Source organism: Primulina huaijiensis, chromosome 11 (assembly GCF_012295235.1).
Source record: "Primulina huaijiensis isolate GDHJ02 chromosome 11, ASM1229523v2, whole genome shotgun sequence".
Taxonomy (NCBI): Eukaryota; Viridiplantae; Streptophyta; class Magnoliopsida; order Lamiales; family Gesneriaceae; genus Primulina; species Primulina huaijiensis.
Window position 1 is genome coordinate 21,459,593 of NC_133316.1, and position 25,753 is coordinate 21,485,345.

Here is a 25,753-nt window from a genome sequence, read left to right on the forward strand (position 1 = left end):
TAAACTAATATTAAGAATGTTCCTGCAAAAATAATAATAAATAATAGAAAAATATTGACGATAATACTACTAATGTTACAAATATTAATAAAACTAAGTATAATAATAATAAAAAATTAAATTAGCGAAACTAGGGTTGAACAAATTTATAATAGAACAAAATAACCTGCTAAACTTATTCATTGAAAATTATATATAAATTTTTTTTACAAAAAATAATTGGTTTATTTAGTTTGATTATTGATTATTTTTTATATTAAATCGAATAAACCTATTTTTTTTGAATAAAATTCAATTTTATGTTTGATTTTTCAATAATAATTATGATTAGTACAATAATATAAAAATTAGGGGTTAAGAATATTTCTATTAGAAAACAGCTAATCGATTTGATTAGAAATTAAATTTGGTTTTATTTTATAAAAATGAACTAAATCGGTTTACTCAGTTCGATTTAACCATTTTTATAAAAATGACCGAAACAAAATAAATAAACTGATTTAAATAATTTTTTAAAAAATAATAGCGAATTTTAACTTATTAAGAATATCATGAGGGTGTTGCCATGTGCACTCAAACAATTGATTCTATTTTACTAGTTACATCTTCAGTGGAGTTTCAAATGGTATCGGAATAATACTTGTGTGAGATATAAATTGTTGAAGTGCTTTAAACAGAGGCGGACTTGGGGTGGTCAATATGGGACCACCGCACGAGGCCCCCAGCTAGATAGAGCTTCAATTAAAATGGGGTTAGGGGTATATTGAGTTGGATATTTGGGTTTTGAATTTTATCTTCAAATTTTCTAAAATTTAATAGTGGGTAGTGGACTTATCAATCGGACACTTAAAATTTTCATGTTGACCATTACATTTAAAAAGAACCCACCAAAATAGAGACTATCGAATGCACATCCGACAGATTGATATAACGATATTGATTATTAACAATGTGGAATATAATATTTTTTTATTATAGATATTAGTTTATGTAATCAAATAATGAAATTATTTTTATATCATTAATTTTAGTATCAGTTTTATATAAATACAAAGATTTTTTTTTGCACCGGACCCTTCAAAGTCTAAGACCGGCCCTGGCTTTAAAAGAATACTTTTTACCGAATTTTTTCTTGCTAGAGTTTCTGGAAATTTATTTAATATGTGGTGTGCACTCGAGATAGAAATCATGTATAGAAACTAGGATTAATTCACACCCACACTCATCATGTTTGTGAACTAACATCTCGTAATAATGCAGGCAAATGAAGATTGCAATTGTTACGGCTATGATGCTCGAAAATTAAATGAAGCTTGATGTGTGCACAAAGATCGTGTCTCTGCCATGTAAGACTCGAGTAGCTGCTTTTAACTAATCTTAAGTGCATGCTTATTCTTTCTATGTTATTTAGTACACATCATATACTTTACCAAGATCAAACCTTTGCAGACTGGATATTGATTACTCGCCAACCGGTCGTGAATTTGTTACTGGATCTTATGATAGAACTGTGAGTCCTCGTTAAACTGTCTTTTGCTCTTTTGATATTGTGGCCATATACTTTTCCATGTCCAAGTAGGATGAGGAAGGATAGAGGTGTTACATCTTTCAGGAGCTATTAGTTGCCAATAAAGATCTGAGTTCTGGCTATATTTTATGTTTTGCAGGTGAGGATATTCCAGTATAATGTGGTCACAGTCGAGAAATCTGTCATACCAAGAGAATGCAAAGGTTTTAACATTTCTAGTACTTTCAGACATTTATCTTCCTGTCAATATGTATAAATTATTATAACTTACAGCATTGAAGCTTTACATTATAGTTTAAACCCGTTATTAATTATTAAACATTAAATGTAGCCATGCTGGTGACTTGTTATACAAAAATGTCCGTCACAAGAATAAAAGTTTATGCATATTTTTTGTAATTGGTTGAACCTTTACAGGGTTTTCTGTGTTAAATTCAGTTGATATGCAAGTTATGTGATTCTGGAAGTGATGATACAAAACTTCGTCTGTGGAAAGCTAAAGCGTCTGAGCAATTAGGAGTTGTATGAATTTTGCCATTTTTTACCTTGATTTATATTTTTCATCTAAATATTTGTGGTCAAATGATTGTGGGATAAGAGTTGGGATAAGAGTTTCTGAGCATGAAGACTAATTTTTTCATCTTTCCTTCTCGTGTTTTGGCAGAGGGGAGAGTTTGTGGTTGCCTGATTGGCATTCTTGGCTCTAAATTTTGTAGTGTATATTTTATGTCCTTTATGCATCTTTATAAAGGAGTTATGTTTGCTCTTAAAGGGGTAAATGGCTTCAAATGTCTAGATCAAGCTAGAGAGCAAACTAGTTCTTTCAGTGTTATAGTTGGGTCATGGGTGTGACAGTTCTGTAATTTTAAGTCGATACTCTTACCAAATATTTTATTCTATTGTCTGTGGCTGATGACTCACAATCTATTTTTGCAGCTTTTACCAAGAGAGCGTAAAAAGCATGAATAATTGGAAGCTGTCAAGAATCGATACAAGCATCTTCCTGAGGTTAAGCGCATTGTCAGGTATAACTGATTTGTTTAGATTATCTGGAAGGCTGTGTTTTTATGTACATCTGGATGAAAATCGTTTCTTATTGTAAATTGGAGGATGATAGCTATATTTTGTCCATCTATGAGACTGCTCAGTGCTCAATCTTCTGGTTGTAAACTTTGATTGCACAACAAACATGCAGCAAGCAAGTGTTGGGATTAGAGGATCTAGAATGCTGTCTGTCATTCAGTCAAGTTACACTGCATTTAAGAACATTTCATCCCCATTTTGAGGAATTATCCATTACCCTGATTCATAATCAGGTTCCTATTAGTATATGGAATTCACCACCTTCGAATGAAGTTGGCTCCCTACACAAAGTTACATATTATATGCTTTTCATGTGGTGAAACGTTTTGCCTGAGCATCGGTTCCTTATGTAATGTGAATTTAAAGGCGCAGACATTTGCCTAAGGCAATCTATAAAGCAGCTTCCCTGAGACGTTCCGTGACTGATGCTGAAAGAAACAAGACCGAGAGGAGGAGAGCTCATAGTGCCCTCGGAAGTATGCCACCCGAGTGCCATTGCGCAGAGGAAGAATCATTCAAGAAGTTGAATAAAATTTGTTCTGTTACATTTGACCTGATGTTCTTGATCCTTGTTCATTCTGCTATTGTAATCTATCTACACAGATGAGAAAAATATTTCCACACCTGTCTAAAGACAAGGGGTGATCAAAAGACAATTTTGCTGCAAATATCAAGGCCCAACGACCTTCCCCAGAAAAAGAAATCCTACACAACTTCGTGGCTTTTTAATATTATCTTATGATTTTTTCACAAATTTAAATTATATTTTGTGAATATACGCTTAAAATTCAAGCTTGAACTAGTTGAGTCGAGTTCGAATTTTAGCATTGAATTGTATCCGAGTGAGTTTGGATGGGATGACATAAACTGTGAAATTAAACGAATTAATGAAACTATAATGTTTAGTAATGCAGTGATGTACCATACGATCACGGTCGATGTCATTAGGTCAAGAGATTGTGAATGAGTTCACGAACTAGTTGTAGATAAACATCGTCGTATAAAAATATTTTTATTAAATATTGGGAATATGCTTATAAACTCAAGGCTCGTGAAGTAGATTAATGAGGCAAAGTTTTTCACTTTTTTCTGAAAGAAAATTCCATTTAGACAAATATTTACAGATCATTTTTCACATAAGTCTCTTAACTCCAAAGATGTACGTTTTAATTAATTAATATTAATATTAATATTAATATTTAATACTACATCCCAAAACCCGTATCAAGGGTTTTAGGCCCTGGAAACCCTTCCCTCGGACTAAAATAAATCCTATAATCACTTATTCTTGGACCAAATCTACGATTTGCGCAGAGCAGTTCAGCAAAAGGAAATGGCCATCGCCGCCGCATCAACTGCCGCTAGATCCATATTCCGGTCGTCATCCCTCCGTAAAGCCACCTCTAGACTCGCCTCCCAAACGAAATCTGCTCGCTCGCCGTTCGGCCTCCCTTCCAGGACCCCGCTTAGTCACCGCATCTTTAGGTAATCATCTATATCTACACGTAAAATATTCTGGGTTCAATTGTCTAAAACTGAAATGATTGAGTTTAATTTAGAACTGAAAACGTTCATAATATTATTCTTTCGGTGAATAATTCCGAAAGGTCCCCTGCTGAAATGAGTGCGTGCTTGGAGTCAATGCAACCATACCACACTGCCACGGCCTCGGCCCTGATGACCTCGATGCTTACTGCCTCTCGCTTTGGATACGGTTGGCTTCCAGAAGGTACTTCTAATCGAATTTAATCTTTTTTTTAACTTCTTTATTATTTCGCATTTTGTGTGCTACTAGTTTCGTGCTTAAATAATTCTTTTTTCAGTGCCAAATCAGTCTGAACTTGCCGTACATGCCTATGCTTATCCATGAAATGTTTTAAGTACATTGTTTGATATGTGGTGCATTGTCATGCTATTTTTTTGGTCCTTTATGTATAGTTGGGTGTGTTTGTGATGAATAATGGCTGTTTCATTCTGTATACATGTATGGATTTTCAAATGCTCAAGTTGGTGGATGCAATTTTCAGTGTTTTTTTTATTATATGTGAAGCAATATGATACAATATAGTGATCATTTCTATCTAATTCTTTATCACAAGTTATATGAGCATTGAAAGGTAGCTGTTGGGATGGGGGGTGGGGGATGGAGTAAAGTTGGTGTCAGTTTATCGTCAGTTTATCGTCAGTTCTCATTTACCTGATCCTTTGGTTTGCCTTTTCATCCTGAACAGAGGAAGCGTGGAATAATATTATGTCCTAGTGCCGATAGGCGACAGCTTTTCTTGTACAGTCCTTTCAACTTCCGAGCCAATTTTTTGGGGGTTACAAGTTTACCATTTTACTTAACCTGGAATTCTTGGTTCATTTATTTTCGACTGGTTCATACACTTTAGTGGGTGGGTTTCTTCAAAATATTACTTTATTTTGGATTCGGCGTACTTAGATATTTCTTGACATCTCTGGATTTTATGATTTTTTTCTGGATCTTTCTCCATAAACCACTGTTCGGGAAAGTCCTTTTGGTGCAGCTTTGCTATGCGCAGCTCCTTAAGTTTCACGAATGCCAATAGGTTGCCTGACCAGCATTTTCTCGTTCCTTTATTTAGGTATCTAGCAAGATCTGTAGAGCCATCTTTTGCTGCCCTTGTCCTTCTTTCATGTATCTGGTAAGTTTAATTTTCAGTTGTGTCCATCTTCCACCCAAAACATCATAAAGCCCTTGCATATTTGTGGGATTCAAGCTAGTTTAGTTGTTGCCAGCATTCCCTTCTATATTCTCCTTCTCCTCCCTCCCTCCTCTGTGTAATATTTTCTTCACATTGTTGATGAGATTGAGCTCCTAAAAATGATGATGATTATATATAACATCCACCTTCGATATCTGTTTACCTATGCCTGTTTCTTCGTTTGAATAAAAAAAATTCCTTCTTCATTCTTCCTGTTGTGTAGGCCTTGACAAGACTAGATGAAGACGGAGAAGCAAAGATCATTGCATATGTTATCATTCTTTCAGAACTCTTTAAACAGAAGACAACATTTTTTTCCTTGTTTCGGATATGAATAAAACTTTCCTATTTTATTCCGTGTGCCAAGAGGTGGAATATATCTATTGTTGAATTTCTTTACCAATGTATTTATCTGTTTCTTTTGCTGATGTTCATAGTCTCAAATTCTTTTAACTGCGTCTCTACACTCTTCGAAACAACTGCAGAATTTCCAAACTATGTTTGGGTTAGATGGTTGCTTGCTTGTTGGCTTGGAGTACTTGTGTTTGTGTGTATACCTTCATCGAATTAGGACTCCATGTTTCTGTAGGATCAGTTCCATCAGATAAAACTTTTGAGGGAAGTCAATCAAGGTCGAAACTTACATTTTATCTTTATTCGATCAGCTTGCAATGATGATGTGTGATGAACTTTGGAAGGCAAGGAAATATTTAAACTACGATCTTCTTTCGAACACCAATTGTGGAAAGTGAAGAAGTTTGATTGGCTACGAGAAGGGACAATATATTGTGTCCATGCCTAGAAAACTAATAAATTTCTTGTTGCTCATGATAAAGTTTTGAGTATCATCATTTTCTTTTCCTTTTGGATGTTAAATACATTCGCTCATGAAAGACGAGATCGACTTGCATGAATACTTTATTAAGTGGCCCTTCTTTGGGATTTAATTGCTGTTGGATGTTTGGATCTCTGTTTAAGATGTGATTGCGGTCAAAATTTTGCATTTTTGAAGTATTTTACTGATTTTCCATGTATTAATCAGCTTGCAATGATGATCTATGATCGGTACCATCCTTCAAAGGCTCAAGCAAGGTCTCTTCCAGAAATTGTCTTATCTGAACAAATATTTATGTCCTGGAGAACACATTTGACCCATTTTAAACTGTTGCTGATTCCTCTATTGTGAAATCCAGCCACATGAAAAATATGAAGCAAAATGCATAATAAACGTTACTGCGTGCATATTGTTCGGTTAAAAGTATCAAATGAACTGGAGATATCATGATTGTGTATTTCCTGTCGTTCTTAGTTGCCAATTCTAATAATTCAGAGTGGAAGCCTTACTTTTTATGCTATGCCGGTTATCAAGTTGAGTTTAGATGCTGTTAACATTGTACTTAAACCTGACGTTCCGTCATGTATTAGTAATGCATATCACAATTTTGGCCAATTTGCAATGAAGCATCTAATCAATACCTGTCGAGCGAAAGCAATTGGATCTTTAATGGTCGAGCACTGAAATGTATCCTTTTAATTTTGCCAGGTAGTGACGATGCATAATATGGATGTTATATCAAGCATTACTCTCACAGAGCCGTAATGTGCATGTGCTTCGTGATTTTTTGGCACATGTTTCGATAACTTTGTTAAAAATTTTGTTATAGACGCCACCTTTGGACTCCAGATGTGGTGCTTCCTATTAAATTTCTTCGTAATGAAAGTTATATTGTGTCGATGTTTAATAATTTTTGTTAGTATTGGAGATCTTGATAGTGAAGTACTTCGTCATTTATACGTCTCCTGCCCATGTAATTTCACAAGAAGCAAACAATTTTCTTTTGAACAAAATATAATAATTTGATATATAAATGAAATCAGGTTAAGCCGTAACCCAAGTTTTATATTTTAAAAAGAACAGCAATAAAAGTACAGCCAAGGGATCAAGTGTCTTGAAGTGCGAGAGAGCCTGCTAACCAAACGAACAATGCGGTAACTAATACAAGTGTAGACTGTATAGTAAGTGCGGAATCACGAGCTTCCAAGTATACAACATACAATTGAACGAATTTGAATTTATTGCCTGAATGGATGATTTGGTGTTAGATGTTATAAAGTGTCGTGGTGAGCATGAGAAAGTACGAGCCTAATTCACACACCGGAAACACAAGAAATGAATCATTTCTTGGATTGGATTTCTATGGCAACTGATGCCTGTGTTTGCTGCTGCTCATGTTCCTGTTCCTGTTCCTGTTTCTGTTTTTTTTCTACTGTATCTTCTTCATTCTTTACTTCTGTGTTCTGTCTCCGATATCTAATTATTACAAGGCACAAGATTGCTGCACAAAACCAACCAAACGATATCAATTGTTAATGTACCCACTAGTCTCTCTCGAAGTTTATAGTTAAATCGATATGACTTCATCAGTAATCTTCTTAAGGAATACCAGCAAAAATCCGAGTTCTGATGGCTGTGAGATTCCAAAAAGCAGTCACGAATGATGCTGCCACGATCTTTTTGTGTGTGCAAGCTCCCCATGTTTCCATCGCCCAGGATTTCATATATTCAACTGTTCATTCAACAAATTACTCAGTTTTCTGGCACGAAATGTGACAAGATTAATTAGATTGCACTAGAAAGGATTTACCAACCTTTCTTGGATAATTCAGTTGAGTAAGTGGAATACAGTTTTGGGCAACTGAAGCCAATGAAAAAACCTGAAAGAATCACAAGAACCACAATCAAGGTGTTTGTCATTCATCAAGAAATTCAGACGATTTTCCCGTTAACGAATTTTCAATGAGCTTACTAAGTGCACATAATCTCCATAGGGTAATAAGATGGCCATATTCAGCTCCCACAAGCAAGAAAGGAACAACCTAAATTAGCAGAAAAATGAAGTAATTTAACCCCATTCTCATAATATTTGATTTCACAGAGTTAAAAATGTCAGATACTCACTTTGAGGGTCATGGCTGGTTCTCCTGAGAACACTTCTCTTGTTTTTGAGATTGAATAATTTGCTGCTGGAAGTATTAGTCTGCCAAGTTTCACTATATTTTCTTCTTTCAACTTGAAATCACGCTTCTTATCATTGGCATCCCTTCGAGATCCGCAGCAACAGTTAACAACATAGAAAAAGATACTACGAAAGCATAATTTGGTTCCGAATTTGCTTCTTCAACCATACCTTTTGCGCATGGAATTTGAGAAGAATGACACTCCCAAAAATAGAAGTCCCACTTGAGATAAGAACGAGAAGATGCTACAAGAATTGGGAAGTTTAAGCAATGTTTGTGGGTTAAATTTTTTAGGAAAAGGTGATAATTTGAAATTTGATCTTATTCAAATGTTTTTTTTATTTATGACATTTCTTCAAAAAAAATTTGCAAAATTAAAACATACAAGAAATACAAACACTAAGCAAAGAGCAAAAATGAAGAATGTTAGATTTCAAATTTACGGTTAAACAAATGTCATTTAGTTAAATAATCTCTGTAAAAAAGAAATAAGGAACACGAGAACATAACATACCTAAAGCTCACTCCTTTTGTAAAACAAGAGGACAGGAAACAAAGGAAACCAAAACCGAACCAAAGGCTTGATTTCGAGACATCTTTCCACATAACCAAATCATTTATAAGCTCCTCGATTCGATCAAGATTGTACCCATCACCATCAGTTGTTCCTGATTCATCAATGCACACTCAAATAAGCCAAAAGAATAAACACCTAAAATTGCTCATTATAAAAATAAGATGGCATTATAAAAGGATAGATGATATTCCATACTCGGTGAAGAAGCAGAAGTGACTAAAATCGATTTTTCCTTCTTAGGCCTGCCACCATTCCTCTTCTTTCTTGACTTTGCCATAAGCTCTTCGCCCACGCCAAACTCCCTCTCTTCTCTCATTTCTTGCTCCAATCGTCTCCTCGACTTCCGACTACTCCTTGGAGATGCAGCACAGCCCAATAAAGCATTTATACCATTGCATCTTTTTATAACTCCGCTGGCCGCAACAAAAGCATCATCTGCCTTTTCAAGTCCATCTGAAAGACGTTTTTTTGATCTTTTGGTAGACGAAGGAGAAATCATCAGGAGCTCGCGGAGCGGTAGATTGTAAGGTAGCCTAGGAGAAAGGGTGGAAGCAGGTGACGGAGTAGATAGTTTCGGTGAGTAAGGGACTATTTCCAAAGATAGCTGTGGGATGTCTGCTCTGTAATGACGGAGTTTCGACATCCTTGAAGAGGATTTGGTTCGGGTTCGGGGCTCCGATCGGCGAGAAGGTGGTGTGGATTCCATAGCTCGAGGCAAACTTTTGTGGGTTTCTGAAGTTTCGTGGATTTTCTTGAGATGAGACAAGACAAAACAGTTTTTTTTTTTTTTTTTTTTATCGAAGAACGACAATAGCCGTTGAAGATTGTTGTCGACTTTTGAAGATTTTGAAATATTAACGGCGGGTAACACCATTTTAACGGTAAGGATACAGGAGGCAAGTCCGTTAATTTTTATTGACTTTTAGCAAATTTCTCCTTGATTATTATGCAAACAGTAATATCTTTTTATTCTTAAAAAATGTAATAATATTTTAGTTATCAATTGCATTTAACAATTTGTAATCCCTTAAAGCTCATGGCTATGATAATTGTTGAACTAGTTAGTCATCACTGATAAATTTAGAGTTTGCAACAAAAACGAACGAACACGTTCAAAAAGTTGTTAATCGAACAAATATTGAAAACTACATTATCATATTGGAATGCCTGAAACAGAAAGCTTTGATTCTCTCAAGTCCCTCTTCCAAAGAAGCCAAATCTGCTGCAAAACTTATCCTCAACCAATTCTTGAGTCCCAAAGCAGACCCTGCATTCACCAAACACCTATATATAAACATCATCCTTCATCTACCCAGAGAGAGAGAGAGTGTGTGTGTGACCTGGAACAATAAGAACTGATTCCTCTTGAGCAAGCCTATAGCAGAAATCCATGTCATCTTCTATGCCTTCCAGCATTTCAAGATTTAACTTCACCTGCAAAAACGTGTTCAAGCTTCATTTGAAGCAACAAAGCATACATATAAGTGAAATCCGACATAGAATCGATGTTTCCTGCACTAGCTCTCACCATTGTAGACATGGCTCCTTGTGGTTTATGATGTAAGTCAAGGAAACGAATCTCGATAATCTTTGAATAGCAAGCATCCGCGGCTTCTCTAAGTAGAACCACGATGTTTGATATGAAATCCTTTGGTGTTTTCTCAAGGATTTCAGGAATTGCTCCCTAAATATAATTCATGAGATAAATGCCCTTTAAAGAAACTATACCAAGAGGTTGTTACTACGTGGGGTTAACATTTAAATTTCAGTCAATCTATCGGTATGCTAAATAAAAAGGCACCAAAGAAATTACATATACCTGAATGAGAGTTGTAGAATCCGCCGAGATGTTACGGTAGTTCTTGATGGATTCTGTTATCTGATTACACAAAAAAAAAATCAAGTTTCTATGTACCCATCGCATCTTTAGAAAGTGGTTCTCTGTGTCGCTTAGAAATCCTTAAATTTGTTAAATTGGAGGGGGCAAAGATAGGGGAAAGCTATTAATTACCCCATATTTCCAAAGAATTCCATTCGGATCAGAGAGAGCTATCCAACCAAGCCGCCACCCCGGAACCAGCCATCTTTTCGACATCGTTCCAAGACTGACAACAGGGGTGACTGATCCAAAAACACCCATTGGCACAAATTTTTTGCCTCCGAAAACAAGATCGTAATAAACTTCATCGGAGATCAACATGATCCCAAGCCTTTTCGCGGTCTCCGCAATCTTTTATCCAAAGATTCAACATTTCCAGGAGTTAGCCAACCAAAAAACAAAATTGAACTGCTAAAATATATTAGATGAGAGAGCTAATCAAATTAAACTTTTTGGCAATTCCACTCCATTGAGTCGCTGTGAGCACCAACATTAGAAGTACCAAAACCTTTTACCTTCTGAAGATGTTCCAATGAGAAAACAATTCCACTTGGATTCCCAGGGTTGATGACAACCATGGCAACAGTGTTATCATATGCCAGAGCTTCTACACCATCAAGATCGACCTCCCAGCCTTTCTCCGGAAGCAGATCGAAATGCCGGACCTCAAGATCGATATACGCGGAGTGAGCTTCATAGGATGGATATCCAGGCCTGGGAAGTAAGATGTTGGTACCGGGGCGAGCCAAGACAGTTAATATGAGTTCTATTGCATGAGCTGCACCAGCGGTGATGAAAATGTCTTCTTCGGATCATTCATATGGAAGATCCTTCGATAAAAATCCTGCAACTGCCCTGTCGTTGCATCAACATGCAGCACATATATTATAAACAAGTAGAGATTATAATTTTAAAAATATTGTAACATTATTCCATTCTTCAATGATTTAGGTGTTTTTTAGAATACTTTTTTAAACATTCTAATCTTAGGAACATTTTCAGTAAACATCATGGCCTCAGACTGTGTTCCATGCAAGATATTCAATCAATCTGTGTGAACTTAAGAACCTCCTTGCTTCAGGCAAGCCAGCAGCCGGCGCATAGCCGTTAAATTTAGCCGATCTAAGCGCTCCGTTGCTTCTTCGGCTACAGGCGTAGTTCTGAAACACGAATATGCAGAGGGATCTCCATTCCCGAGATGGATCACCGGCCTTTCGTCATCTTTCTTCAGTTCTTTCTTCATCGTTTCGAGAAGATCTCTAATGGTAAACTTAGCCTCTTTCTGGTTCTTCAAACCCCATTTTCCAAATTTATTCTCCATTTTTCACTGCTTTTATTAGAGATTCTTTTGTTCGAAGTGTATACCAGAGGTGGTGATTTTGCTTGTATTTAACCAGAAAAAAATTCCCGGAGCCAACGGATAGGACTAAATTTTCTTGCCAAAATGGAAATGCTGACGACATTGAATAAAGTCCAGATCGTGCTGGAGATATTACAGATTTTTAACTTTCTGTAAGCCTGTTTTTATTTAATGTTAATATCCTCGTTTCTAGGGATGACAATGGATAGGATATGGGTCGAATTTCATATATTCATCCCCATACCCATTTATTAAATTCATCCTCATACCCATCCATNTTGAAAACTCCGAAAATCGATGGATTGACTGATGAATCTTTAATATAAATAAATATAATTACTATACATCTTGTACGAAAGTTAATAGTATACCACTTCTACGAATAGCGCGTAATGCTGCGTCTTTTCCGAAACCGGGACCTTTTATCATGACTTCTGCTCGTTGCATACCTTGATCAACTAATGTACGAATAACATTTGCTGCTGCCGTTTGAGATACACACACACACACACACACACACACACACACACATATATATATATATATTTAAACGGGTATTCGGGTCGGGTGTGGGTCGGATTATATCAAACCCGCCTCCATACCCGAACCCGAAAATCCCCATACCCGATGACCCAATTATTTAATCGGGTCTAAAAATATCTCCATATCCTCTTCTATTCGGGTCGGGTATCGGATCCTCCAACGAGTTCGGAAGAAATTGCCATCCCTACTCGTTTCAACTCAAGATTTTCCCGAGTCCAACAATGGTTAAAAGAAATCATCCATCAGTTAACTTGTTTCACTATTTTAGTTTTTGATTTTTCATCAATCAATTATACAACTTATTCTTTGAATAGTCAAATTTTGATAACGTGAATGCTCATTAAATAATATATATAAATTATGAAAACAAATAATTTATTTATGTATAGTATATTATTGCAAGCATATCTTTAAACGGTACATAATAATGGTGAAATCATCGAAAGCAAGCCACGTAGTAAATGTGAAACACTTTTTTTTACAATTACTAATAAAAAGTTGTCTTCTACTAAAAAATATTAGTAAAAAGAAATAAAATGAATTACTGATTATGTTTTAATTGTCGAACTACTTTTGGTTACAAGTAATAATTAAAAAAAAATGAAGTGATATTTATAATTGATTTGCTTAAACAATTTGTTATTTGTAACAATATACTTGAAAATAACATAAGAAACTCAACATATAGAATCGAGAAACAAGTTTGAGCAACTGAAAAAAGTTAAACACAATTAATGGAAAAATAAGTTCAAGCAATTCAATCGATAATCGATAAATCATATATTTATTTTATATATTGAAACAGTGATGGTTGTTCAACGTTGCGATATACAAAAAAACGGCAATTCTTACATATTCAAAACCAAGACGATGATCGTTTTCTTTGTCTATTTCATATGCAAAAGTATGATTTTTTACTATAACTAGGAATGTACACGTGCGATGCACGTAGGTGACTAATAATGAAAAATATAATCACGAGAATTACATAATTCGTTTGAATAACATCATGTTTATAAGTATTTATCAATCTAAATATATCAAAACACAATACATAAAAATATATCATGACAATAAATCATATATATTCACTTATTTATATGAAATTTTTTAATCCGCGACATAATACAGCTCTCTTAAATGATAAATCAGTAAAAATATTTTTCATTCAAATATCATTCAAAATGAAAAAAACAATAAAAATAAAATTAACAGAATAGTGAATTTTACCAAAATCAAAACTAAAATTTACTTAAATAGAGTACACATAGACAAACGTCAAATACAATTCTCTTAATTTACTAAATTATCAAAATAATGTTAAAATAAAATCATTAAACTTATTATTAAGGTAAATATCACTTTTACTTTTGCTAACTTTTAACACATTGCGGATTTTATTTAATTTCTATGTTTTTTTTAAAATACATATTATAGATAATTAATTTTATATCAGAATCAATCATTTATAAATTAATATTGATGATTAATAATTTAAGAGAAATACAATTTTAACATAATACCATTCAAATAAATATATATATTGTAAAAAACATATATAAATAAAATAATATGTAATACTCAGTTAAAAAAATTTATATGTAAAATTGTAATATATAACAAATGATAATAAACTAATATAATTCATATTTATTATAAGGATTATATTGATTAAATTTTTTTTTAAAGATTATATTATAAATTTAGTTTAAAATTTAGAAAAAAAAAGAAGAAGAATGTGTATTAGTGTTCAAATATATTTAAGATGGACAATGAATCACAAAAATTGACTAAGAAATGTAAATAAATAATTTTTTTACATAAAATTTAGAAAATAAAGAAGAATGTGAGTTAATGTCCAAATCTATCTAAGATGGACAATGAATTACAAAAAAACTCTTAAAAAGACATATTAATTTAATTTGTTAACTTAAATGAACAAGAGAATGTAAAAAAAATACTTTTTTGGCATAAAATTTAAGAAATAAAGAGGAATGTGTATTAATGTCCAAATTCATTAAAGATGGACAATGAATTACAAAAAAAAAAACCTTAACATAACCCAATAATTTAATTTGCCAACTTAAATGAACAAGGACATATAAGAAAATTCACAATTGAAGTGATATATTTATATGTAAGGAAATTCACAATTGAAGTGATATATTAGAAATATATGATTTTATTAGTTCATATTTACAAATCAACTTGTGAAAAAAATCAGTGTTCTAAAAAGTCTGCTTAAGTTTGAAACTCGGCAAAAACGCCCCGCTTCGGAAAAAGCGGAAAAAGGCGTAATTAAGATGTTTAATTAAGCGTGCTTAAGCACAATTAATCACATCTATTTATTTTTTATTTTTTTATTTTGAATGTATGTCGTTTTATTTTAAAATAATAAATTAAGTTTATAATTTAGATGTTTATTTTTTAATTTTAATTATGATTAAACATGTCTGATAATGATTTGACAAATATTTAACATTTTTAATATGGTCTAGTTGAAAAAACAAATAAAGATTGTAATTTTGATATTTTTATGATTTTATAAATATGAGAATTAGTGCATCAGACTTAAATTTATCATATTGATGTATTATTTTATTTATTTATTGGTTTGAGATAATTACAATTACATTAAAGATAAAAAACGTTTTTTCATGCTTAAGCCTGTGCTAATCTCGCTTAAATTTGAAAAGCTTGGAGCTCGACATCCGCGCTTCACGCTTTTTAGAACATTGGAAAAAATTGACTAAGAAATGTAAATAAATAATTTTTTTACATAAAATTTAGAAAAAAAACGGAAGAATGTGTATTAATCTCCAAATATATCTAAGATGGACAATGAATCACAAACATATAAGATGGACAATAAATCACAAAAAATTGACTAAGAAATGTAAATAAATACTTTTTTTACATAAAATTTAGAAAAGAAAGAAGAATGCATGTTAATGTCCAAATTTATCTAAGATGGATAATGAATCACAAAAAAACTCTTAAAAAGACATATTAATTTAATTTGCTAACTTAAATGAACAAGGAAATGTAAATAAATAATTTTTTGGGAATAAAATTAGGAAAGAAAGAAGAATGTGTAATAATGTCCAAATTCATTTAAGATGGACAATGAATTATAAAAAAAAAACCCTTAAGATAACCTAATAATTTAATTGACCAATTTAAATGAACAAGAACATATAAAAAAATTTACAATTGAAAGTGATATATTTATATGTACTTTAGATTTCCAATACAAATATATCAATACTAATTACTAATAAAAACGAATATGCAGAGGGAACTCCATGCCCGAGATGGATCATCGGCCTTTCGTCATTTTTCTTCAGTTCTCTCTTCATCGTTTCGAGAAGATCTCTAATGGTAAACTTAGCCTCTTTCTGGTTCTTCAAACCCCATTTTGCACATTTATTCTCCATTTTTCACTGCTTTTATTAACAGTTTTTTTTGTTCGAAGTATACCAGAGGTGGTGATTTTACTTGTATTTATATCGTAAAATGAGTGATTATCAGTTAATGAGGTATCACTTTACAATAAACAAATTCCCGGAGCCAATGGATAGGATTAACCTCTTTTCAACGCAAGATTTTCCTGAGTCCAAGAACTGGAAAAAGTATTTTTTTGGGATAAAAGAAATTATCACAATCATCCTATCATTTAAAATTTTTATCTTATTCTTTAAATAAGTAAAATTTTGATTTAAAAAAGAAAATAATTTGATTTTTTTATACTTTTCAGTATTTTATAGATCGAAATTTGATGTATATTACTGACGGCTCTGGAAATTGCAAAAATAATATCCATCAACACCTCGTAAAACTCATTATGATTATTAAATGCAAAATGCTTGTAGATTATTTATTTGCAACACTCATGAATTTTTTGTGCTAACAAAATTCACACGAAGAAAGTTGAAAACAACAAAAAAATTTTAACAATTATAGCATCGTTCTTGGCACGAAGACATACAGAGCAAACAGCGAGCACTGTTTGAAACATTATTTCCTAGAGTTCAATAGATATTGGAAATGAAGAAAAACCTTATTTTCTTTGCTTTAGTTATCTTCCATACTTGTTGAACCGCGGAATCCAACGGCTAGTTGCATCCACAAATTACATAACATACTATCCAAGAAACAACTTTCATTGTTTCTTAGCATGCCTCTGGTGGAAAGCTTTTATTCTTCGAAAACCATCGTCAAGATATGATGGCTCGACGGCAAATGTTATTCGGACCCAATTCTTGAGTCCTACTGCAACCCCTGCGATTGCAAATGAAATTTCTCTCTTTATCAAGCTAGCTAGTAAATAAACTAATCGATTTTTTGCTCGATCAGTGATAAGTGTACGTTGAGTAATGAGAAAAAATTACAACAATGAGATAAAGAGGTATCCAACTAAAACTCGTAGATATCACAGCATAATATGCGTGCTAGCATTTTGCAGAGATCATTACCAAGAAAGATAATTATAGATCGGTAGATTTGCGACACATACAGCAGCAACGGCACTCGAAGTACTCTAGTAGTCTATGATTTTTTATATTTACCTGGCAGAACTATCACTGATTCTTCTTCAGCCAGCATGCGGCAGAACTCCAAATCATCATTAATTCCTTCCAGAAGGGGTAGATTAAGTTTGACCTGGCATGCAATAACTCATTACAGATAATACTATGGACCGATTCTTAATTATTTAGGAAAAAAGAATAAAGCTGTTCTCGCTTACCATCACGAACATGGATCCTTCAGGCTTGCTTGGGCATGTTAAGCAAGGAATTTCCTTGATTCGATCATACACTACATTTGCACATTCTCTAAGTACATCAATGATTTTCTCAAAGAAATCAGAAGGGGTATTTTCAAGAATTTGTGAGAGTGCCCCCTGTTCAAGCAAAAATGAAGTGTTACTAATTGATTAAAAGACGATCTCTGATTCACAGTTTGGTTGGACAGTTGGTACTCCTACTCTCTAGCAGTATGATCACTGGTCAACAACCTTGGTCTTATTTATGTAACCCAGGGGGTATCTTCTTTGAGGTGAAGTCAAGCTGTTGCCCACAAGAATTTTTTTAAAATTATATGATTTTACCCATAATTTTCTTTTATTTTGTAACAAAATTTTATAAAAACAAAAATTTTATATTGTCCACCGGATATATTTTGCCCTCCTGATTTTGAAATTCTGGTTATTCCACTTGTTTGTAACATTTTGTGTCAGTCAATGCATCCATCAAAATTTCTTGAGGGCGAAAGTTAAAAAGGATAATGAAAGACAAAATAGATAGAGTAAGAAGTTACGAGATACACGAATAATATCAACTGTCGAGGAAAGAACCTGACTAAATGTTGCTGGGTCAGAGGAAATATTCAAGAAACCTTTGATGCTATCAACAATCTGCAGACACAAAAAACTTTTCATTATTTTCAGAAATCAGTTAAGATGGTTCACAAGGAGAAAATTACTTTTCGATGTGCTTAAATTATTTTAACAAACAAGTAAAATATATACATCAAGAGCACTGCTATCAAGTTGCACATCAATCATAGTAAGAAGCTTGAGAACTAACTGTTCATTTCAATACACAAAGCATAAGATTCTTTCATCCTTCAATGACTACGAGTGTGATCTTTACTTTCGGTTTGGCTTAGACTCCAGTCCAAGATGATATCAAAATGGACTCTTGCTTTCGGTGGCTATATAAACCGAAGATCAAAGGCCGAGTACATTACTGATTGTGACGCAACACAATGTCAGTGGTCCAATTTTCAATGCACACTGTGCCTATCAAGTATCAAAAAGGGAAAATGCTAAGCTGCAATGGTTGATCTCTCTGGGGAGCCATTGGATACCCTAGGTCCCACATGGTTTTGTGTTAGTCCCACGCCATGATGTGGGGTCCAGTTCCAATGGCTTATGCTCCACCAGGTGGAGTATAGTCAATCCCTGATTCTGGCAATCAGAATACCAACACTTGCGTGAGAATTTTTTCTGGATGGCATGAAAGCAGTAGTTCCAGTATATAAATAAGTATGGGCAGTAAGTCAAAGTATACCTACTCCCAAAGAAGCCAATTATTTTACTCCCTCACGATAACGAGAAATGATATTGTTACAAACCACAAAAGACCCTGCTAAACGATGTTTAATTTCAAAATCACTTTACATCGGTAAGATAACTACAGATTTATCAAAAAAACTACTTTGTTCACAGAAAATTTGAAGGTTGCAATTCCAACGTTAATTTTTAAAATTATCACGTACTCAAAATGAAGAATTTGCAGAAAACAACTGATAAGGAAGGAAATATAGAATTTGAGAGATGAAAAAAGTACCCCTTGTTTCATAAGAATGCCATCTGGATCATTAGTAACAAGCCAACCAAGTCTCCACCCAGGAACAATCCATCTCTTTGATATTGACCCTACTGTAATAACTGGAACAATGGACGCGAAGACCCCCATGGGTACAAATGGGCTACTTCCAAATGTAAGGTGGTCGTATACTTCATCAGAAATTACTAAAATTCCAAGCCTTTTAGCAGTCTCTGCAATCTAGGAAATCACGTGGACAGTTCGAATAGCGAGACCATCAGCCATGCATTCATTATAATATTTTTCGATGCCATAACCATAAAGAAATTGCGCACCTTCTTCAAGTGTTCATACTTGAAAACATTACCACAGGGATTTCCAGGGTTAATAATCACCATGGCAACTGTATTTTCATCTGACAGACCCTCAACAGCATCCAAATCAACTTCCCAGCCTTTTTCTGAAACAAGATCAAAGTGTCTGACCTCGAGATGAGAAAAACCTGCCCTAGCTTCATAATAAGGAAAGCCTGGTCTTGGAAGTAAAATGTTGGATTTCGGACGTGAAAGGACAGTGACAACGGCTTCTAATGCTTGTGTGCATCCAATAGTCAAGAAAACATCGTCAGGGGACAACTTGTGTGGAAGATCTTTAGAAAGGTAATTTGCTACTGCACTGTAAAGAGAAAAAGAATAATGTATCCAATAATATCAGGAATGTGGAAACTTAGTATATTCACTTAATTCTCCTACTTGGGAGCCTTATCAATTGGTCACAACTATCAAGTAATCAAGACAAAATCACAAGGACCAAATCTATGAAATATTAAAAAAAATTACATAGAATAGGACCATAATCCATAACCAAGTCAAACATAGACTACCTGTCACCCAAATTTCGAACTCAGGGAAAAGTAACTGAAGTTAAAACCTCAAACAAGGGAGGCTAAAAAAACTAAAGGGCTCCGCCTAGCTAGTTGTCAAAAATAGAAGGAACTTTTCTGTTATCATAATTGTCTGTTATCATATTCTTCTCCTGGGAAGTATTGCATTTTGCAGCCGACAAGTGATCACAGAAAAAATAAACAGTTAAAGCTACATGTCGAGCTCTTGAATTCACACAATGAAAAGGGAACAATCAGCTCTAAATAGCAAATATGAATTAGAAGGATTTTTCCACATCTTAACTTGCTGCTAAAAAGTATTATCAGCTTACAGCTCATTTGGCAAGGTCACAAATCCGGGACGAAATCTCGGCTTTGAGCCCAAAAACATAATAATTATCCTTAAATTCAAAACATATTATTAGAGTCTTTTTATAAAAACAAACAAGCATATTAATAAAGCAAATATTATAAAATAATTATATACTAATTCATTATGAAATTATCAACTTTATGAAAGTATTATTATTAATATACATGAAATGAAGAAAATATAAATTTGAAAAAATAAATAAAAAAATGTAAAAATGAAAATGGAATTTTCCATTAATCTTATCCTAAAGAAAGATAAATAGTGCTTAATGATAAATTTATTTCACTATATTGGAAAATAACTTTTATTTGAATTGCTTGATTATGAAAGAATTTCGAGAATTGACACTATTAGAGTTTCGTGGAAAGAAAATATCTTGGAACCACGAAATAAGAGATATAGTTAGCAAGGTTATTTTTAAAAAAATTTCCAGAAATTATAATATTACACAATTTATTTATGTTATGTAAATCCAAAAATTTCGATTTCGTAAAATTTTTAAAGTGGTTTTGTACTCAAAATCTAAATATCTTGTTCGGCCAACTCGATTAACAGTACTTCTACTTTTCTTCAAATAGACTGAGTGGTATGGTGTTAAATGCTTGAATAACTAAAATGGAGGGAACAATCTCAAAGCCAAAATGGAATGAACTTAGCACGGGCAAGTTAATGTTTAAACGTCCATCACATGTCAAAAGTCTGTTTAAAAAAAAATATATCTTCTCCTCCTAATTTGTGGTGAATAATTGAGATGATGATAAGGGTAAATGAAGGATATTCAGGATTTTAATTACATCGTATTGAATAAATGATAGCCTTTCCACATGGGCAAGAAAAATAAAAAATTCCAAAAAATAGGGGATTTAACCAATTCAAACCCAAACAAGATAGATTGTTAGATGTGTATTTAGGTAATGCATGTGCGAAAAACTTGGAGAAAATCAAGAATTCGGTCAATAGAAGTACACCTGCGCGCAGCAGGAATTCCCACGGTGGAGGAATAGCCGTCGAACTTGGCGGAGCGGATGGCGGAGCAAAGGGCATCGACGGCCGAAGTGGCGGTGCGGAATGAAGGAAAGGGTGATGGATCGCCATGGCCGAGTGGAATGACGGGCCTGGAATCATTTCCGTTGAGATTACCCATAAGCATATTGAGCACGCCTCTCACGGTTATTGCCGACGCCTTTGTCAGCTCCTCGTTAGCTCTGAACCGCCATTGATTTCTCGATAATCCACCGTTCTCCATCGTAAAAGCAACAACGTCAAGCGGCGCACAAGTGGGTGTGTGTAAAATCACTATTATATAGAAGATATATGGTTGTCAGCTTCTAAAAGAAATAAAATTTTAAGTATATAATTATATTAAGTATTAAATAATTTGTATTATTTATGAAATAAGAAAGAATGAGAAGATCGAAGATAGAAAATTACTGGGAATAAAAGTAATAGGTTTCATTAATATAAAAAAAAATAGCTAATATAAATATTTAACTTAACTTTAATAAACTATATAGATAACAAAATAAGATATAATCAATTTGTCAAAATTCTCGATCAATATCCTAAATAATTACTCATATATTTTTTTGTGAATAATGCTAAAGTTACAACCAATATATCGTTACAGCGATATTTACAACCATTATATCGCGAGATTTTACTGTTATATCGCGAGATTTTGTATTATATATATATAATGAAATTTTGACAAATTAAATTTTTACATTGAATTTTTTGTGATGTACAAATATGGATGTACATGTAGCATCACTCTTTTTCTGTGTAGTTATTCGTACCAAATATCGTCTTTTATTTTAAAATTGAACGTGAACAAGTTGATTGGTGTATTTTAAAAATGGCATGGATCACATGTACATTATTCTTTTTTTATTATAATAATTATAATATGAGTGTCTATATTTATTATATATATAATATAAATTATTTGAAAATACAGTCATTTTCAGTCCCCTAAAAATTTTGATCTCTTGTAATAATTAAGTTTTTATGAGTGTCATTAGTCCAAACTCCAAAATTTGCTCCATGTATTTGAATAAAACTACTATTTACTATTATGGTTTTTGATATGTATTTTTTTCAAATTCAAATTTTATTCTTTTACACATTCAATATGCTTTAAAAAAAATTAATAAAAAGAAACTAACAAATTGGTTTTTAATAAACGAGGACGGAAGTCCGTGAGGTAACACATGACGTCACAATTATTTTAATCATAGTATCATCGATTTGTTATTATTATATAATGTAATAAATAAAATATGAATGTTGGAAGAGAAACACCTCAAAAATAAGTCGTGCCGTATCCAACCAGTGCCTTACAGATTGATATCGTGGCCTCCAAGACAATTATACAAAGGAATGTTTTTATATTTATTATTTTAAAAATTATTTTTGAGTAGTGGGAAATTTAAAGTGAAAAAGTGCTTGAAAATAAAAGTTTAATGTTAATATATTGAGTTTTCGGGAAAAAAATTTTTTAATCTTGATTTTTAGTTAGATAATATTCATATCTTTAAAATTAGTTAAAATTTGATATTCACGATATTAACAATGTGTTTATATAATTATTGTTACGTTATGAATATTGTATCAAAATTAATTTATATTTTATAACATGCTTGAAAACATATATAAGATTAACAAAAATAAAAATATAAAAAAAATGACAAAATTTATATAAATACACAAAATATATAAAGAAAATTCTGGAAATGTGAATTATATAAAAATACAAAATATTATTTAAAATAAATGTAATATGATAAATATTTTAATGATATAAATGTCAAATTGTAATTTTAAATCCTAAAATATGCAAAACAAGAAAAAATATTATATTCTAGCTTGTAACATTTCTTCAATTGATTTACTTTCTTTTTCTCTCACGTGGTATGAATCTAGGTGCTGAAACCTTTGGTATTAGGCAGTAACAAATTTGAATTGGTTTGGACAGTGACCAAGATTGAGAGAGGAAACTGATTTATTCAGAGAATGTGCCACTCGTTTTCTAAGCCCTTATGTAGTAGGAAGAAATTTGAATTGGTTTAGACAGTGACAAAGATTGCAAGAGGAAAGTAATTTATTTAATGCACGTATGGTGGGCGATAAATTTTAGAAACGATTTTAAATTAAATAAATATTAAAAAATTGCCAAAAACTCCCAAAAAGTAATAAAAAAATCAGAAAAAACATAGAAAACTTATATAAAAAAATCTTAATATATGTGTCTTAGGCCCAAATTGTGTCAACTCAAATAATTTGAAGGCCCATGAGATTAAAGTCCATCAAGTCAAAATAATTGAGCGGTTGAGGGGTTGGCCCACGAATGTTCGAGGAAGTTGAGAAAGATGAGCCACGACCCATGTCCAGTGATCATGGAAGATGGAAAAATTGCTCTGGAGAATTAAACAAAAAGAAAACAGAAACATCAGAAACAGACACAACAAACACATCCAACAAAAGCAACAGCAAAGTTTTTAAAATTTCTCTCAATATTTTATCTATATTTTTCTCTAATTTGTAGTATTTTAGTTTCTTCAGATTTTGCATATTCCTTCAACTTTCTTGTGATAATGTCGTTTAAATTCATAACAACGTAATTAGATTTGATGTTGTTAATGGATTCCTCCTGTAATTTCATTATATTCTTTATTTTATTTTTGCGTTTTTGAACAATTTCGAAAGAGTTAGAACTTACGATCGAATCGAGACCTACAACGTTAGGTTAAAGGAGTCAGATCATTTCACAACTTTGGCACGATCACGTGCCTGGCACGCCCCGTAATTTTCGTGATAAACAATGTGTATTTTCGTTTTTCTAATTGAGTGGGTCTCATGTGAGACCGTCTCACGGATCTTAATCTGTGAGACGGGTCAACTCTACCCATATTCAATATAAAAAGTAATACTCTTAGCATCAAAAATAATACTTTTTCATGGATGACCCAAATAAGATATCCGTCTCACAAATACGACCCGTGAGACCGTCTCACACAAGTTTTTGCCTTTCTAATTATGTGTTTTTTAATTACCACGGGCTTTCAAAAAAGATTTGATGGAAGATATTTGAAGTTTACATAAAGATATATAGTAAAATTCATCCACTTTTTAATCATGTGTATTTTATTAATTATACGTATTTTATAATGATCTGTAGTTTTTAATTATGTGTAACTGTCTTTTATTTAATTATATGTATTTTTATTTATTTTAATTAATTTGTATTTAAATGCAATAAAAAATTCATATTCCAACATACAAGATCATTTCACCACTGCAGTACCATGAGATAAAGTTATCAACACTAACAATATCAAAAAATGATCAAAGTTATCAACTTCATCACCCTTTTAACATGCTCTTATGGTATTTGATGGCAACTTGGCTAAAAAGAAATTAGGAGAAAGAGTNTGGTATAGCGGTCGGGAGAAAATAATATGTGTAAAGTGAATTGCATAAATATATCCACAATCGATGAATTGATGTGATCCGTTGATAATTATGTTTTTTGTATTGGTATAGCGGTCGGGAGAAAATAATATGTGTAAAGTGAATTGCATAAATATATCCACATCTTATCGAGGATTCGGAGCCCATAATGGATGGTGTAGAATTTTAGTCAATATAAGATTTTATTATATAAAGATAATTAGATTCAAAATTCTGAAATATCTGTAAAATACAATTAAAAGTTTGGTAGATTTTTACCATGTCACCATATTTTTAAATGATTAAATTATAAATTCACATAATGTGATTACATGGTTATTTTTCATAACTTGTTCGTATCATTGCTGACATATTATACGCTACAGTTAGCACGAAATTTAGGTACCGTTTGGTTCGATATATTATTTATCCATATTTTTGTCTAATCTAATGGTGCACCATATTATTTATCAATTAGACAATCATTTATCTTACATCAATCAAATCATCACTCATTTATCTCATATCAATTAAATCATTGAATTGAAATTACAATATTATCTTTAATAAATAATATTGTAAATATTTTAAAAAAGACAAAACGATAGTATCACATTATCTCACATCAAATCTAACATTATATTACCTATCATTTTTATATATTTTATTATTAAAAATTATCACTTATTTACGTACTATTTATCTAATAACACGTACCAAATGGTACCTTATCAGTATAAAAGTAGATTACAAATTAATACTATTTCAACAATATATTGTTAGACAACTGACCAGTATAAAAGCTGCCCACGTATCCAGACAAGCTGACCATAAGGTACATTAAACAAAATACTAAAAAGCTAGTTTTTAATATTAATTTTTATGATAACTGTAATGTCCGAGATTATATCACTGTACTTAATCCTGAATGAATTGACAGAATTGTGATTAATGAAGATATCGGTAATTAAAGTGCATTAGAATGAATTTGATTAGTAATGC

At 32.6% G+C, this 25,753-nt stretch overlaps 3 protein-coding genes and 1 pseudogene across 10 annotated transcripts; 1 reads left to right on the forward strand and 3 right to left on the reverse strand.

Annotated features, from left to right (window-relative positions):
• The first annotated feature begins 3,842 nt into the window (after positions 1-3,842).
• Positions 3,843-7,129, forward strand: LOC140988212 (protein NUCLEAR FUSION DEFECTIVE 6, mitochondrial-like). 8 transcript variants are annotated; one of them, XR_012177313.1, is made up of 4 exons: positions 3,843-4,096; positions 4,219-4,340; positions 5,218-5,277; positions 6,881-7,129. XR_012177313.1 is itself a non-coding variant. In XM_073457205.1 (3 exons), the coding sequence occupies exons 1-3, from the start codon at positions 3,945-3,947 to the stop codon at positions 6,895-6,897; spliced, it is 291 nt and encodes a 96-aa protein (XP_073313306.1). In that variant the 5' UTR covers positions 3,843-3,944; the 3' UTR covers positions 6,898-7,129. The 8 variants fall into 8 exon arrangements, 4 of the variants coding, with proteins under 4 accessions (XP_073313306.1, XP_073313302.1, XP_073313303.1 ...); XR_012177312.1 differs by lacking the exon at positions 6,881-7,129 and adding an exon at positions 6,380-6,666; XR_012177311.1 differs by lacking the exon at positions 6,881-7,129 and adding an exon at positions 6,003-6,344.
• A 97-nt stretch (positions 7,130-7,226) lies between these two features.
• LOC140988210 (reticulon-like protein B17) lies at positions 7,227-9,741 on the reverse strand. Its single transcript, XM_073457200.1, has 8 exons — positions 9,128-9,741; positions 8,870-9,023; positions 8,526-8,600; positions 8,297-8,438; positions 8,145-8,214; positions 7,987-8,052; positions 7,782-7,904; positions 7,227-7,673 (listed from the first exon to the last, which is right to left on the reverse strand). The coding sequence occupies exons 1-8, from the start codon at positions 9,636-9,638 to the stop codon at positions 7,513-7,515; spliced, it is 1,302 nt and encodes a 433-aa protein (XP_073313301.1). The 5' UTR covers positions 9,639-9,741; the 3' UTR covers positions 7,227-7,512.
• Positions 9,742-10,002: 261 nt separating this feature from the next.
• On the reverse strand, positions 10,003-12,153 carry LOC140988211 (nicotianamine aminotransferase 1-like; annotated as a pseudogene).
• Positions 12,154-16,649: 4,496 nt separating this feature from the next.
• On the reverse strand, positions 16,650-21,598 carry LOC140988743 (tyrosine aminotransferase-like). Its single transcript, XM_073457798.1, has 7 exons — positions 21,271-21,598; positions 19,382-19,721; positions 19,068-19,286; positions 18,071-18,130; positions 17,462-17,617; positions 17,283-17,376; positions 16,650-16,995 (listed from the first exon to the last, which is right to left on the reverse strand). The coding sequence occupies exons 1-7, from the start codon at positions 21,546-21,548 to the stop codon at positions 16,877-16,879; spliced, it is 1,266 nt and encodes a 421-aa protein (XP_073313899.1). The 5' UTR covers positions 21,549-21,598; the 3' UTR covers positions 16,650-16,876.
• Positions 21,599-25,753: the final 4,155 nt, after the last annotated feature.

Excerpts from the sequence above, each read along its gene's own strand:
- LOC140988210 (XM_073457200.1), bottom strand. The coding sequence starts at position 9,638 with ATGGAATCCACACCACCTTCTCGCCGATCGGAGCCCCGAACCCGAACC. Across the intron at positions 8,601-8,869 it reads ACAAAAGGAGTGAGCTTTAG|CATCTTCTCGTTCTTATCTC; the intron begins GTATGTTATGTT and ends CAATTCTTGTAG. Across the intron at positions 8,439-8,525 it reads TCAAATTCCATGCGCAAAAG|GGATGCCAATGATAAGAAGC; the intron begins GTATGGTTGAAG and ends CGGATCTCGAAG.
- LOC140988743 (XM_073457798.1), bottom strand. The coding sequence starts at position 21,548 with ATGGAGAACGGTGGATTATCGAGAAATCAATGGCGGTTCAGAGCTAAC. Across the intron at positions 18,131-19,067 it reads GCATTCTTATGAAACAAGGG|ATTGTTGATAGCATCAAAGG; the intron begins GTACTTTTTTCA and ends TTGTGTCTGCAG. Across the intron at positions 17,377-17,461 it reads AAGGATCCATGTTCGTGATG|GTCAAACTTAATCTACCCCT; the intron begins GTAAGCGAGAAC and ends ATTGCATGCCAG.
- LOC140988212 (XM_073457201.1), top strand. The coding sequence starts at position 3,945 with ATGGCCATCGCCGCCGCATCAACTGCCGCTAGATCCATATTCCGGTCG. Across the intron at positions 4,097-4,218 it reads CTTAGTCACCGCATCTTTAG|GTCCCCTGCTGAAATGAGTG; the intron begins GTAATCATCTAT and ends TAATTCCGAAAG. Across the intron at positions 4,341-6,379 it reads ATACGGTTGGCTTCCAGAAG|CTTGCAATGATGATCTATGA; the intron begins GTACTTCTAATC and ends TGTATTAATCAG.